The 16070-nt window shown below is 42.0% G+C and overlaps 1 protein-coding gene across 3 annotated transcripts in view; it reads left to right on the forward strand.

Moving 5' to 3' along the window:
* The first annotated feature begins 5293 nt into the window (after positions 1-5293).
* Positions 5294-16070, forward strand: part of LOC121624864 (caskin-2-like) — a 54430-nt gene continuing 43653 nt past the window's right edge. For 2 of the 3 annotated variants that reach the window (XR_006007881.1, XM_041962813.1), the window contains exons 1-2: positions 5294-5336; positions 9436-9946. Coding sequence is in view for 2 of the 3 variants with exons in the window: in XM_041962813.1 (XP_041818747.1) it covers positions 9853-9946 (94 nt within the window). In the remaining variant the exon portion in view is untranslated. Of the gene's footprint in view, positions 5337-5523; positions 5607-9435; positions 9947-16070 lie in introns of those variants that run through there. The other variant, XM_041962814.1, reaches the window with a different exon arrangement.

The raw sequence follows: 16070 nt of genomic DNA on the forward strand, positions 1-16070 counted from the left end.
GCAGTTAAACCGCATATACAAGTTAGGAAATGAAACATAACATTTCTAATCTATACAATATCTCAGTCTTCCTGTGTTGTTGCATTATGCAGGTGAGATGTTGAGGTCTGGCAGCAGTTATAGAGGTTCTTCCCTGAAAGTGTCACCTGCTCAGAGTCAAGCACATCACACAGTTTAGTCATTAGAAATCCTTTGACTCTATTCCTCAGTGCCAGGTTTCGTATCTTCTTCAGTTCCACCGACACCAAATGAGTCCTCACAGGCAGGCATGTTTGAGCTTTTCTTGTTACTCTGTCACAAGCAACCATGCTGGCAGCCATGTGAGAATATAGTGACATTACACACAAAAAATATTGGAAGGATTAAAAAAAAAAAAGCATTTCTATCCTTTGATACTTGGCATAAAAAAAGGAGAGTAAAGTTTGGCCTGAGGGTGGCGCCAAAGATACGTCTGTGTTGTTACAAAACCGTAAAGGGTTTTCTTGTTTAGGTGCCACCTTATGTTGAGCTCAGGCCTTGACAGACTGCTGGCAGTGCTCAGCCGTTTCTTTCAGTCCGCTGAGCCAATGAAAGATCGTACACATCGCTTATCTACAGAAACGCCTGCCGCGCACACACACAAGTCAAAAGAACAAAAGCAAAACTTTTAAATGATGGGAGCGCATACGGAGCTGCTGATAAGATCTCACACTGGCATGAATGCACTATAAAATCAGTCATCCTGTCATTGAGGCAGCGGGACCGCACAACATTTTATTCTGCTTTTGATGGTGGAAGTGACACCGTGTTTGTTGCCAGCTTGTCTCCAACGTGCTTGTGATGCATCTGGTGCAGTACAGTTAATGTAGATGTACGGGAATACAGCAGAATTTTACATGGTCAATAATGATTCATTAGGCCCTCAGTCTCTTGTTTAAGTCTATTTTATGAAAGGGCAGAATGGGACTTTTGTATCCCCTTTTCTTCCTCAGGTGGTGTCTTTTGGCCTTTGAATGCTGAACACCCTGATGCTGAGAGGCCTCCAGATGATCCAGTGCTCCCCCCAGTGACCAGGAGATTGACATTGTGGGCCTGGATGATGTGGATGGGTTTCAGGCAGAGGTGGCTGTCCCTCATGCTGCTCCTGCTTTTGTCTGGCAGGAACACCGATTCCTAAAGTAGCCTTTTCATTTCCGCATTTTGGCAGGGACGATGGATCGACCCTTTTTAACACTGAGGGCTGACCTTTATATCTGGCTGAGCAAGCGAAAGCCTCTGAAACCTTTTGCATCTGGCAGGACTGTCAACGTCCCGGGTAGCAATTTGCTTTTTTGTCCGACCTCCTCATTTTGGCACAGTGGCTGAATCGACCTTTCTTTCATCCCGTGGGCCGTCCTTGGCGTCTGACAGGGCTGTCGACCCTTCGTGCATGTGGCGGGACAGGAGCCTTCAGCTCGGTCACGTGGAGGGAGAGAAGAAGACGACTAAAAGCTGCAAAGAACAACTATTAAACAAAGCACCACACTCAGTTATGATCAATAGAGCTCCCCGGAGGTTGTTCTGCAGGAGAAGAACCTGGAGAACAGCCCACAAACCCTGATTTAACAGAGGACATATTCTAAGTGTTTGTTTTCGCCACTGACAAGGCCATGAATGTTTCCTAGACTAAAATAATAATGATCGAGTCTGCAGGCCCACACTTGATAGTCCATTGGTATAGTATAGGTGGTTTAACTGTATGTTTATCTGCTGTGTAGTTTCTGACACAAAGATGAGGGAAGAGGTCCACAAAGAGAGAGAAGATGAGGGGAAACATGCACCACGAGTAAAGAAATGAAGGGGACCAGAACTGCATGAACCCAGAGGTGACAAACAGCTCTGGGATCAGAGGAGAGATGAGGGAAGTAACGTCTTTACAGCTGACATGGAAGAGCATGGTAATGCACTGATAATCTGACTCTACTGTTGTATCTTGTGTTGTGTTGAGTGTTGTTGGTGATGTGTATGAGCTGTTACAAAAGGTAAGCAAAAGGAGTGAAAACAGCCCTAAACATACTGCACATTTACATGAATATTTATTAAGAAATGCACTTTTGATCTCAGTATTTATGAAGGGATTATCAGTGTTTTTTGTTCTTCAGGGCTTACTTTGAGTGACTCAAGGCCCCAGATGAAACGAAGAAGGATGAAGAAGATGAAAGAAAAAGCAAGAAGAATCCAAGAATGTGAAATAAGAGAACAGTCCTGATGAAGACTGAGGAGATGAACGACAGCCCCGGGATGACAAGCGACATGAGAAACAGATCCAGGATCAGAACAGAGATGAAAGGCAGCCCGACCAGGAAAAGGTAACTCCAAGGGGTAAAAATGACTCTATAGATATTTTGGTGCATATGGTAACATGGCTGTGCTGGGAAAATGCAATGATTTATGTCAGAATGAATGGAAGTTTGATTTGTTTTCGTTCTGCGAGGCTCTTTGGGTGACTCCACAAGTGAAAAAAAGGAATGAGAAACAAGATGAGGAAGAGCCCCAGGATGCAAACAGAAAAGAGGAAACAGGCCCCGGAAGAGGAACGAGATGAAGGAAGATGAATGGAAGAGCACACTGAGACATGCAGTAATTGTATGCTAATTGCATTGTTTTCTTTCTTTATGTAACAAAGGAGACCCCCCAAGTCATATAAACGGCTCTATGGATTGAACATGTTTCATGAATCAGTGACAGGAGCATTTGAACTTTTCATGCGATACCTGGTGTTAATAATCAGAGCTGTAAGGCCACATTAAACTGTGTGTGTGTGTGTGTGTCACACCTGGCAGCGTGTACACCTTGGTTATATTTGCACATACTCAGTATTATGCACCTTATTCAGAATATGTAGGGCTTCTGGGACAGTTCATGTAACGTTTTGCTGGTTGAAAATAGCAGAGCAAACGAAGACTTTGAGTAAACTGGTGTTTATTTATTTGGGACAAATACACAAGATGATATAGTCATTGAATATTCAAATGCTGGATGCCAGAGTACTTATAGTTGGCACTAATATGCAGTGCTTGTTCCTAGATGGGCTTTCGAAAATACACCAATGAAATTAGGAAATACTAAAGTTAATAATACCCAAACGAGGACCCCTCATGACTAACGACTACATGTCTGATCACTGTTTAGAAACTGCTCCATCCTGGATTTAAAATGATCGCAGTTATGATGATGCAGTCGTGTGGAACTGCACTAAATATGTGATCGAATGCAACTGGTCTCATTTAAATACGAGCAGCATGAAAATCATTTATTTAAACGCAGTGTCATTTCTCTTTTATAATAATGTAAATGAAATTAAATAATGTAAATAATTGGTTGTCAAATCAAGAGTCTCAGCAGCAGCGTTGATCCTGGTCTGATTAGTAATATAGCAAAAGCTGTAACAGTATGATGATTTAGGTCATGAGGGATTTCACTTGATGCTGTTTTACTTACTGAACCCTCCTCGTCTCCTGTGGGACATAAGACCACAGGCAACATGTTGAACCTCATCCCGAGTTCACTTCATCTTGAAATCGCAGTTCTGTGCCAGGTCATTTTTGCTCTTCCAGGTTGGGGCGTTACGTGTTTGAGAGAGTTTTTAGGGTCCTAAATATACAAGGCGAAGAAAATACTATGTAAAAAACACACAAATCAGAATGCTTGGTGTTTAGCATGCTGACTTGTGCCGGCTGTTTCGTGTTTGGCTGGATGCTGTAACTCTTCATAGTCGACCTTGTGAATCAGATGTTTCCTGCTCATATTTGGATGTTTCAGGGTTTATGACGAGAATACTGAGTGGCAGAATCCGAGTGATAGAAAGCGTGGTTAGTTCCTCTAAGAATCCAAATATTAGCTTTCTTAGACTCGGAGATTTGCATTCTAAAAAGTAAATCAATCCTGAGCTCCTGAGCGTTTGTGCCTTAAAAACCACCTTATCCACAATCGTCTAAAAGTTTGTTTTGTGAGGTGAAATAGCCTGTAGTTTCACTTTCTGTTTTGGTGATGAAATTACTTTAATTAAAATTTGTTTAGTCTCATTAATGAACCTAAACTAATCCATGTCTTAATTCATGTCACTATTGTTCATTTCACTGCAACTAACTGACTTCAGAGCTGGTATTCCCTCCCGACCTGCAGTGATCCGTGTTGCCATCATTCCTGATCACCTGACTGTCCCACCCACCAGTACACCTGTTCCCACTTCCCTCCTTCCTTCCTTCCTTCACAAGTAAAAACGAACCTGAGTCCATACAAGTCTGATTTTATAGAAGACAATATAATTCTATAATCCAGATGAAAAGTTCAGAAATTTTTGTCAATGTGCAGTTTATTCTACATTTGCTTGCTTATGCATTCGTGAAAATACAAAAACTCAGCAAGCAAGAGACTGTCTTAAATTTGATGACGATTAATGTCAATACCAGTTTATCCAGCAGATGTCGCCACCGCACAACTACATAGTGTCCGAAGTCGTCCTCAATATCTCCAGGGGGCCTTGAAGGGGCTCCAGAGGGCCCCATAAGAAGAATCAAGCGACTTTTTCCGTATAATGTTGGCTAGCGTTCTATTATTATTATTATTATTATTATTATTATTATCCTCGAGGCAGATACAAGATTCTGGCATCAGCCAGACAGGTAAATGCAATTCAATAACAAAGCATTTGCAGTTGCGTCTCAGACAGGTGGGTAAATTAAACTAAAAGAAGGTCCCAGTGTTTGATTATTGGAGAGTGTGTAACAATGAAAAATTCTCGTTGGTTTGAAGCAACCTGAATTTATTAAATACCCTGAATTTCTTATTATATAAAATACATACATTCTAACTTATCAATTCGTGTTTTGGGTTGTCGCTGAACTTGTGCTGTACTGTGCAGGATCCCGGTTGTCTCGGAATAGATTGAGCAGGCACAAAACTGTTAAGTTGCTCGGAGTTAAGAAGGATAATAAATGCTATAATAGCAGAAGTTATGTAACTGTTCCTTCAGAATAAAAACATAAAGAAGTGGCGGCCAGAGCCACAATCGATTGTAACTCAGTCGCTTCAGACATTTTTGGTAAAAGTTCCTGTCTATGCAAAACTTACCTACCCTCAGGGGCAAAGCATATTGCAAACAAGTAAAAAGACGGGAAATTTGACAACCAGAGTTTCAATATTTGTGGTACCTTATTTAACAAGAGCTTTACTTTGGAAGTCACTATCGGAAGTTGGATACGTTTATGCTGCATACTTGACGCTGGCTCCTGTGTCTCGTGCTGTCCAGCGCTCTTCCCACAGTAAGTCATCAGTGAATCTGTCTGTTACCACCTACAGTTCACTGCCTACAACAGGTGAGAACACTCCTCTCTATATAAACTTATTTACTGGTGGAAAATGTAAGAGAAGCGCCGACAACTTACAAATAACGCCGCGTTTAGATGGAAATACGGGTGTTTTTGGACTTTCCGTGACCGAGAGTCGTACACCTTTGACGGTTGAGACCGATAAGTTGGCAGACGGGAAGAGGCTAAACGTATGGAGGGTTTAACCGACGGGCAGCAGCGGACAGACCTGACTGAGTGTATCCAAAAAGACAGCCTGGCTGGCCGGATTAAAACACGGTGCGTCTTCGGTGGAAGGTACCGGCTGAATTTCGCTGGTGATTCCTTCATTATTCCCAGTAGTTCAGGGTAAACAATCCCAGCGTTGTCAAAGTCTAAAATTTCTGGTATTTTATTTGAAAGCAGACAGTAGAACATGTCCGATAACTTTGAACGAAACGTTAGTGTTTTCTAGAAAATTCGGCATATACGCAAACTATCACACGGAACATTATTTAAGTAAAATCTCAACTTTTAGGAACTATTTCATCTCTGTCGTCCCTCTCTCTGTTTGGTGTTTTGGTGGAAGACGATTAGCAGGCGAACTTCAGGTGTATGGTCAATGCATGCTGAACTTACAAGCAGGGATTTCTTAAAGGTCTTTGAACTTGTCATAAAGGAGCTTGCTGAAAAGCGGGGTGGAATTAAATTGCCAGAGATAAAAAAAAAAAAAGGGGTTTGGTCTGAAATTATCTGCCTATCACTGAGTGTTATAATGAAAATTGCGCTCCAAAACATAATATTGAGCTTTTTAACCAATTATGACAATCTAAAATCGTATTATTAAGAAGCCAGAACAGTGTCAGTAAATTGAGATGCGTTCACTTGCTACTACGTAAAATCGTTTTCACTGGATCATAAATCAGGGAGTGTTTTGACAGAGAACATGAGACTGAAGCATTTTTTCCATGTGCGACACCTGTCATTCAGGATTTCATGAGAAAGTCACCCGCAGCCACTGAACCCCTTTTATCCAGTGCTCTATCCAATGACATTTAGGCTAACAAGCCCATTTTGGACTCCTTGTTTACATTCTGGCTCATGTCAGTAAAGGGCTGTGCAGTTGTTTACTGCCTGGCAAGGTGCCTGGCTAGTTTTAGATCATGTGTCAGTGCAAAGACATGCATTGGCATCTGCTGCTGGGCTACACTGCTGCACGATCACCGAGTATTATGGAGGTATAACTGACCTATCAAGCAGCCCTAATTGGAAGACGAGATAGCTTACTTATGTTTTTGACTTGCAAAGTGTACTCAGGGTACAACACAGACTATGAACTCAGCCAAAGACAAAAGCCTGCTGCTGAAACAGAATATATACTTCAGGGCGTTTGTCATGTCTATTGTGATGTCAAGGAGAATTAAAATTCTTCTGAGGTCTTCTAAACAAATTCAGCTGACTTTCAAAACTTCTGAATGCTGGTTAATTTCTCCATTGCTTGCATACTAACTGCTCACTAAGAGATAAAGGAGATGCAAATCGAGCACTATCTCCTCCAAGATTGCCTCTTCCACTTCGTTGGGAGCCCTAATTGTGGTTTTGTTTTGCACACAGAATGGACTCCTGTTCTAATTGGAGGCTCTGTGCCTCACTGAAACAATCTTTTTGATGTTACCTCAGTAGTAGAAACATGAGAGCTCCTTTTGCTCTTGTCTAAAAACATTTCTCCTGGTTGTTTAATCTCCCTGTAGTGTTGTTTCCTCACTTGCTGTCTCTCATGATTGAGGCAGAGCTGACCGCTGTGTCAAAACCAATTTGCCTGAAATCTCACTTTCCTTCATGGAAGGAGAAAAATGCAGAACTTTTTCCAAAGACGTAAGCTGGCAGAACTCCAGACACGACTTCGAGTGAAAGGATGCTTCCTTAAAGTTGGGGGGATGTTATCAATGGACGGAGACCTTACTCCTGCACGGGAAGAATGAGAGATTAGCCGCACACTCCTGAGGGAGCGAACATCCTGGATCTGAGAAAACAAACAGAAGTTGGGTCAAGTTAAAGTCCCATGCCTAATTCTGACATCAAAAACACTTTTGTTGATTACTAATAAGGCATAACACTCTGTCTTGGCATTCATGCTGTTGAACGGGTCACTTGGCACAAGTAGTGCTGCAGCGATTAGCCGATTGACAAAAAATAAATGAATTAACTTTCTGTTAATTGCAAATGCCCGTATATTGCAATACTTACAGTGTCATGTTATCAATCACACCCTTTCACTATGAGAATTTGGTCATTTACAATCCAATCAAAGAGTACAGTACATCATAGGGATGCCATCATTATATTATTATTATAATTGTTGTTAATATTGGTCCTTGCCTGGTGCAACGACATCTTGAAAAGTGATTCAGCCCACAAATTTGGCAAGGACGGGAACAATAAATCGAACGCTCCCTTTGTGTTTGAAGGCACAGCCCGTGACTTGTTTAGACTGCCGTCCGTGTTCTATTCATAAAACCAAACACGATAAAACATCATCACGTCTTTTGTCTCTACCCGTCGCTACTTTGTGCAAGCAAGACTGCCTGCCAGAAACCCACAGCACACGACGTTAGACGTTTAGCTAAAAAAATCTGTGCTAGCACAAACACTTTGGAGCCCGTGATGAGGATTTATGCAGGAAGCAGTGCGACAGAGCAACAGTGATTGTGGGGAGACAGGATGAGAAAGTGGGATAATGTCAGTAGTCTCAGCCTCAGAAGTTACCATAACGATTGCTGTTTAGCTCAGTACAGCTAGCTACGTGGCTCGTCTCATAATAGGGCTAGACTGCTATATGAGATGACTCCCTCTACAACATCCTCCAGAATCAACTCCACCATAGTGGGTGTAAGCACTATAATGTATGAGCAGATTCACAGTAGTTCTAAACTCGACAGCTTCTGTGCAACTCAACATGCTACATTGGTGATATATCAGGATCCCTCGTCCACTCTTTCATGACTAGACCAGTCATGAAAGAGTGGACGAGGCTAGTCACTGGCCAGTCCTGGGGCCAGTGACTGGCCAATCAGCTTGCCCAACATAAACTGGACCTGGGCCATCAGTTACGTCGGACCCCCTTGTAAATTAAGATATTTGAATGCGTCAACACAGGCTATTGGAAACCGTGATAGACGGTTCACAGTTATTGCACTAAATGGTTAATTGATTCATCAGAAGTAGTAGTTGACAGATTCATCTATAATGTAGCCCAAATAAAAAGTAGATGTAACAAAATGGGAACCCAGCCATAAACGACAAACTACTATTGGTGACAGACTGTGAAAGGTGAAAACAAAATTGTCAAGTGCTTGGACAAACAGTGTAATGGAGAAACTGTCCCAAAATACATCATACTTGTGCAGAAGTTGTTATTCATTCGTCAAAGTATATGTGTTACAATACATCTGCAATAAGCTAGCATTGGCTGATATAACGGCCAGGCTAATTTATTGGTCAGACTATACAGTAGTGGTGATTGCCAATAATGGCAAAATCATAATCACAATTCTTTTGGTCAACATTGAGATTAGGATTACTCATTGACTATATATGTTTATTAATGTTTAAAAAAACTGAAAATTAAACTGAAAAACAATTAAAAGATTTGTAGTATAATAATGGCATAGAATAAATCTAAATACTTATTTATTATATTATGTGTATTATAATGTGTTTTTGTTTGGTGACATGAGAAAAGATTGCTGGAATGCAACTCTCGCTGCCTTTTTGGCTGCTCCAAGCACCGTTACCATAACAACATGTATAGGCTTGCGTTAAAATCCGAGCAGCGGCTAGCTTGAACAGGTGTCCGCAAACAACGCCTCACTTGACATTTCGATCAATAACAAAGGAGTAGCAAAATTACCTTGTCCCTGAACATTTCTGCCTGAGTCATGTTAGATAGATTTCCATCTGCAGTGGTGGTTGTTTAACAATTTAACAACAAACTCCCATGATCTCATGCTACTTCAGGATGACATCAAAACACATCTTTTGTTTTCATTGTTTTGACTGAGATACCCTTAGCGACAGAAATTAAATACTGTGCATTTAAAGTGATTTCTCTCTGTCTCTGTCTTTCTAGCATTCCCTTCGCACTGTAATCGCAGGTTAAGTTGCTGCTGCCCCCAGTTTGACAGAAAAAGACTATGAACGTACACGCAGGCCTGCAGGCAACTAAACCTCTACTAGTCCTACTGTAACTCCAGATCTAAGATCACCGTCGAACAGCTGGGCGCCCATCAGAGATAATGGACCTAAACTTCAACAACAAGAGGAAAAAGACGTCCTGGACCGGTTTACCTGATTCTCCTTCACTCTAGATGCTGCTGAACCCTCTATTCACAGTGTCATTCCATGGCTGGGATTCAGCAGCTACGTGTGAACTTGCTGACAAATGTTTGCTGAAACTGTTCGCCTGAAGGAGCATTGAAAAGACAACAAAAGGAGCCTTGGCTGTCGACTGTGAGCAGTTTGTGTGTCTGTGGTTAGGCCTGTAATCATGGGGAAAGAACAGGATCTGCTGGTGGCAGTGAAGAGTGGAGATCTTCTGCAGGCGCATAAACTTCTCTCCAAAGTCAAGTGCAACAAAACCAGTGAGTATGGAGCTAACGAGAGGCAGGGGGATGCATGGCTTTGTGTTTTTTACTAAGCTGTTTTGTGTTTGTTCTTCGCTCTGGGCCTGGGAGTATAGCTGTTTCCACTCTGAAGTAGAACTTAGATAGCAGAACCAGAGCTCTTACTGTGCGTGATGTCCTCGTTGCCTCTAACCCGAGTGCAGTTTCCCTGCGATAACCGCAGGATCGGGTTCAGCTGTCGACCACAAAACACAGCCCCCTTCCAGCAGTCAGGTCGGGGACAATTTGAAACTAAGTGGATTCAAACTGCGGCACAACCCAAGCTAATCTCCTAAACGCAGACCCCTGCAGCTCGTGCATCTTGCTGTGTGGGTTGTACGGGGCTTTGTTCTTTTAGAGTTCCTTATCTGTGTAGATTTCAAGTCAGGCGACAAGCGAGCTTTCTTTACTGTAGCATTGTCGTAAATGACAGGGTTCTCCCTTATCCTGGCTTGTGGAAAGTTAAGGCCAGGCAGGCTGTGAAGTTGAAGCCTCTCTTTGTGGCGTTATCTGTTCCGGGCTTTCATCAGCATGGCTGGCTGCTCAGTGACAGCTCCGGGAACAAAGCTGTGGATGTCAGGAAAAAGCCTGTTACACACTTTACACACTACATAGACAGTGAGCACTGCTTGGCAGAGAATATTAAAAGTGATACTGTCTGTTGCTGTGCTGCTGTGCACTTCTGTTTTTGAACAACCAATGACGGCCAAGCTGGCTGAGAAAATGCAGGGAAAGGAAAAGAGTAGTGTTCTCTGCTGTTTTATACGCTGCCGTCACGGTGCCCTTGAGCAAGGCAGTCCATCTGTAGAGCAGCTCAGTGGCCAAATGCTCCGCTGTGCTGAGCAGCTCCCAGGTGAAAATTATGGAAGACAAAACATGACTTATGCATAAATGTGAACAAAATAAATATATAGGTATTTGAATAAATCAATGAAAGAATAAATACAGAAGTACAAGTGTTGGAAAAAATAAAGAAAATTAGCTAGAAACTTTTTTGAAGAAAATTGTAGGTGTGCTTGCTGCTAAAATCTTTCAGATGAAACAATAGAAAAAGTTTAAATACTGAAACAGCCTGAAAAACTTTCAATTACCGCGCCAGGTACCACGAGCAGAGCGAGGAGGGGCTGCTTTCTCTCAACCAGCAGCTAAGTTTACAAGAATACCCCAAATTTGAACATACGTGGCAAACTAAGCTAAACAGTTCGAGCACATACAGACAGCTTTTGTTTTTGTTTGTAGCAGTTTGCTATTAGCGGAGCTAGCGTGTGGTCGTGGTTGGTGTGAAACATAGCGGCAGTGGATGAGAGACTGTGGAGAGAGCAGATTGAAATATCGCTTTTCTCCATGTTAGCATGTTAATGCTTGTTAAACAGGTTTATTGATAAAAGTATTGGCTTTTTATTTTGGTAGGTTTTATTACACTTACAGTAGCGCATGTAGACCCGACGCAGAGAGCAGATGCTGCAGTGTGATGATAAATGACACTAAAACATCAAAAAGTTCTGTATCTGCTCTTAAATGATTTAGTCCTGGGGCCCCTTTAATAGAGGGTTTCAGAGAGCCTGTGCATCATACATACTCTCTCTCACTCCCTCCTGTCTGGACTAAAACCGTACAAAAAGCAGAAGAACACCTATAATACATACTTCCAACTGCAGCCTTCTTAGTCAATATAAGTTTTGTTTCTTTTTTTCCATTTTCCTTTAGTTCCTGGTTCTTCTGTATGATCATGTTAGCAGTTTGAATAGGCTCAGTAAACCCATACCTCAGTCCCAAGATATCTGCAGGTAGCCGGCAATGAGTACTATTCAGTGTTTTTGTAGTATGTTGAAGTAAAAGGCAGAAATGAATTGGGATGTTCGTGGAACTGTAATGTTGCGTTGAAAAAAAGGCTCACAGTGTGGGATTCTTTTCTTTTATTTAACCTTTACTTAGACAGGTAATCTCATTCAGACAAGATAGACCTGATAAACTATGTGGCCACAGGGGATCACCTACAGGGGATGGTGGTGGCCACAGAACAACATTTTGTGGCCAGGGGCCATGGTCAATGTCAAGCCCTGAAGTGTCAGTTGAAGTGGAAGTCCTCAAAGGAGTCAGTGCCAGTTCAAGTGTATAACCTTAAGGATGATGTCAGTTAACGGGTTGGCTGAAGAGTAAGCAGTGTGAGTAAATTGTGTAGGAAACCACTCGAAAGCAACAATGGTCAGCATGTATATTAATGCTTCTATCAATGAATTGCTGCATATGTTTCTGTATTTTTTTTATTGATGATTAAGTATCTATCTATATCATATGTGTTCATCAAAAGACCTCAGTTGGCTTTCCTGAGCTAAGTTGGACCTTTACCAGGTAACATAGCAGCTGACCACATATCTACTGATAAAAGTGTAGTTGTATACTTGTATAATGTGTTTATGGCTCATCATTTAGCACCTGCACACCAAGAGCAAAGATATTGCTGAAACTTTTGCTAAAAATTGTTCAATTGTTGCACAAATAGAAAATGGATTTTGAACACGTATTCCTGTCTTAATCTAGGTGGCTCTCGCGCGCACGCACACACTGTTTTCAACACTGCTGATCCTCCAGGACCTCGCAGGACATTGTCAGTGGTTTAATCATTTGTCAGTCCAGTCAGAGCCTGCAGCGTCTGACTGCAGCACAACAGATGCTGTGGCTAGCAGTGAGGGCTGTACAGATGACCCCCACTGTCTCCCATTTACAGAACGGCCCTGTCAATAAAGGCTGATTGATCGGTTAGTAGTGACCTGCTTTGAAAAGATTTTAAAACCAGCCGCCCCAAACATGGAGTTGTGCACTGTACTATTGCCAGGTTATTTGTTTTACTTACTAACTCAAAAAGAATTCTTGCGTGTTTGTCTATGTTGCAAACTCATTATTTTTTCTTCCTAGAAAACCTTGTTTTCCTGGACTACCGAGGTGTGCATAAATATTCATACAATGCCACAACATTGATAGTTGGAATGGATATGGGAAATGTTGATAACCATCACCACTATACATCATACTATACATGGTAGCAACAAGACTATTAACCCACAGTCACAGTAGCAAGTCTGTGTAGCTGTATTTAAGCACAGTGGTGGTTTGGGCTAAATGCTAATGTGAACACATTCACAACGAGTAGGGATTGGTACTAGACATTGTCATTCCTAGCACCATGAGGCTAGCGTAGCAAAAAACCCAACTGGAGCTGCCCTTTTCAGTTGCCATTCCCAATAGAGATGTCAGTGTTGGTCAATTTTTGCCTGACAACCATTGATGGCCAGTTTTGAGCTGAGGAGCACACTGGACTGCATCTCCAGTCAGCACTGATGAGGTGGCAGGTAGCTGTGATGTGGCTTTCGTTTGTGAGAGCTGTCCAGCAGTTGATGGTCAGAGCTAGCTGGTCTGTGCTGGTTAGCTTGTCCTTCTTCTCTACAGTAGCTTTCAGTGACATAACATGCCATCATGTCAAAGCTAAAACTTCCTAAGTGACTCAAACAGTAACAAGGTAACTGGACTAAGGGCCCTGTTTAGTCTTATTTTGATGGTTGCGTCCTGGGGGCTGGATTTAATCCAGTTTAGTCCTGCCATGGTGAGACCAATTTGCTGAATACTTTCATGCTTCCAGTAGGATAAAACCTTTTAATTTTAATGGTCCCAGGGCTCATCCTGATGTGCCACCCACAGTACAAATTTATCTTTTTTAGCCAACTATATATAAAACTCTAAGAACAGCAAAATATTAAAACTGCTGTTTGTCCGATCACTTTTGTTTTGTAACGTAGAAGGAACATTACAGTCTCTAGTGCTGACTATGTCGGATTTATATGAAAGCAAAAATGACGCAAATATTTAGATTTCTCATGATTATGATTAAAGCCTTTTCTGACGCTCTTGTGCACTTAAATAGTGTTATGATAACAAACACAACATATCCGTAAGTGCGAAGCCGCTGGAGACGTCAGGTGCTTTCTAAGCTGTTATGGTGGTGTCAGGCTGACATGCTAGACATTCCCATGCCTCCAGGCTAAGCCTCGGGCAGGGGCTGGGTGCAGATGGAGGAGGGAGGCACCTGCGTATGGACTGAACTCTGTAACTGGAGGACGTTGGGGGCGGGGGGACTCGGGGGTCAGGGAGTGACCAAGCATGTGGTGGACAGACAAAAGCACAAAGTGTTAGTGGAGGGTGCGTCTGATCAGCTGGTCTGGCTGGGTGTACGGCATGTACTTAGCAGAAGGGGACTTAGTCTCCGTGTGTGCTTATGTTGTAGGTTGTTCGGGATTGTGACAGCTACGTAATAAAGTGACACACTATTACTATTACTGTTTAGCAGTATTTGTGTGAATTAACTCTTTTCTAAAACTAATGCATCTCAGTTTCTCCTACCTTTGAATTTCAACCCTCCTATCACAGAATCATTGTCTCTTCAGTCTCCCTCGCAGTTCACAGTTGCGCAATAGTAACTTGCAAAGATCTAGTGCTAAAATGAGTGCTTAGTTGGTTAATTGATAGTTCATTAACAAAAAATTAATCACCTGTTTTTTTGATAATTGATTAATTTAGGTCATTTAATAGCAAAAATACCAAAAGTTCTAGGTTTTCCTGTGTGAACATTCGCTGTTTTTCTCTGTTACACTATGGTTAGATGAGTATCTTTAGATTTTGGACAGTTAGAAATTGCCTTATACAAAACCATTGCTTTTTAATCCATTATCGATTACAAGTTATCAAATCTTCACAATTCTACAAATGAGGTGGTCATGCAAAAGGGCCTTTTAGTCCTGATATTAGTTCCTATGCCTCCTTAGTTGCAAGCACTAATCGGTCAAAAACAGTGTTAAATCAACGATTTTTTTCTCTTTGCAACAGTATAAATGTATAATATTGTCCTGGATTCAGTGAGCTAAGCTGTGGACTGTAACTTGAGCCACGTTTTTCAGGCTATATTTGTTGACATTTTGGCAAACTTCCACCATTAAAAGTTAGCTGAATTAGCTATTAGCAATTCATGTTTGCAGTGTACCCATGGATGTACAGCCAACTATCATTGGACTACTTAAATACCACAGGAAATGTAAAAATGTGATAATTCTCAAGCAAGTTCTGCAGTTATAAGGAGTGCAGATATCTGCATCAGGCGCTAAGGGTATTAAACCACCTTTGAGAGTGACAGCCACTGCTTGTTGCTGAAACAGTTGACTATTTTTTTTGTTCATCACTGGCATCCTCATGCAGTGTCTTTTCCTCACATCCCCACCCCTGTGTCCTCCGTTCTACCCTTCCTCACCCTCTACCCACAGATGTTTGAAAACCTCTGGTTTAAGTGGAAGGTCTGTGTTTTTCTTGTCTTAAATGCTGCTTTAGAAAAGCGTGTCGCAATCAAAATGGTGAGAAGTCTAAATATCAGCACAAAATACTGGGGTTTGCTAAAAAAAAATATCATAATAAAACCAGCATCAGTCTTTAAACACCAGTATTTGTGTTATCGTGGCTGGAGCTCCTGTGATGCTGGGTGAAGGAACCTGATGGTGAAGCCGGCTGGGATGTGGCACAGGAGACTTGCGGTGTCCCGAGGGGATTAGCAGTGGCACTGAGGCTGGCTGATGGACAGCGAGCTGAGATGGGAGGTTTCTTTTCCAATCAGCCATCTGCTGACATCAGGTTGGGTGCTCAGTCAATTTAAGTGGACTTACCACAGCCTCCCTCTTTTTGCTTAGCTGTTGCAAGCTGACAAATCATGTGGCTTCATTGTAGATATATATAGTGGTTACACAGAAGGCTGCAGCCTCCGTCCAGCTACTCACTTTGTGGTACATTTAGAGTGACAGCTTGACTTGTAAAGTCATGTCACCCAAAGTTTACCCCTCTCACATACTCTTGACTCAGATAGACTGAAGTGGGTGCTGTTTGCCCCTCCCCAAAAGGGGACCATTAGAGACTAGAGGTTCTTCAAAGGCCTTCATGATTACAATGTCTTTTGTAGTAACACATGCTTGCTTTCATCTTGACCCGCAGCCCAACCCTCTCTTCTGTCTTGGTAAATAGAAGGCCTTTAGGTCATTCTAATGGACAGATGGACAAACAGCCAAGACAC

This window comes from Chelmon rostratus, chromosome 21, assembly GCF_017976325.1.
Source record: "Chelmon rostratus isolate fCheRos1 chromosome 21, fCheRos1.pri, whole genome shotgun sequence".
NCBI classification, from domain to species: domain Eukaryota; kingdom Metazoa; phylum Chordata; class Actinopteri; order Chaetodontiformes; family Chaetodontidae; genus Chelmon; species Chelmon rostratus.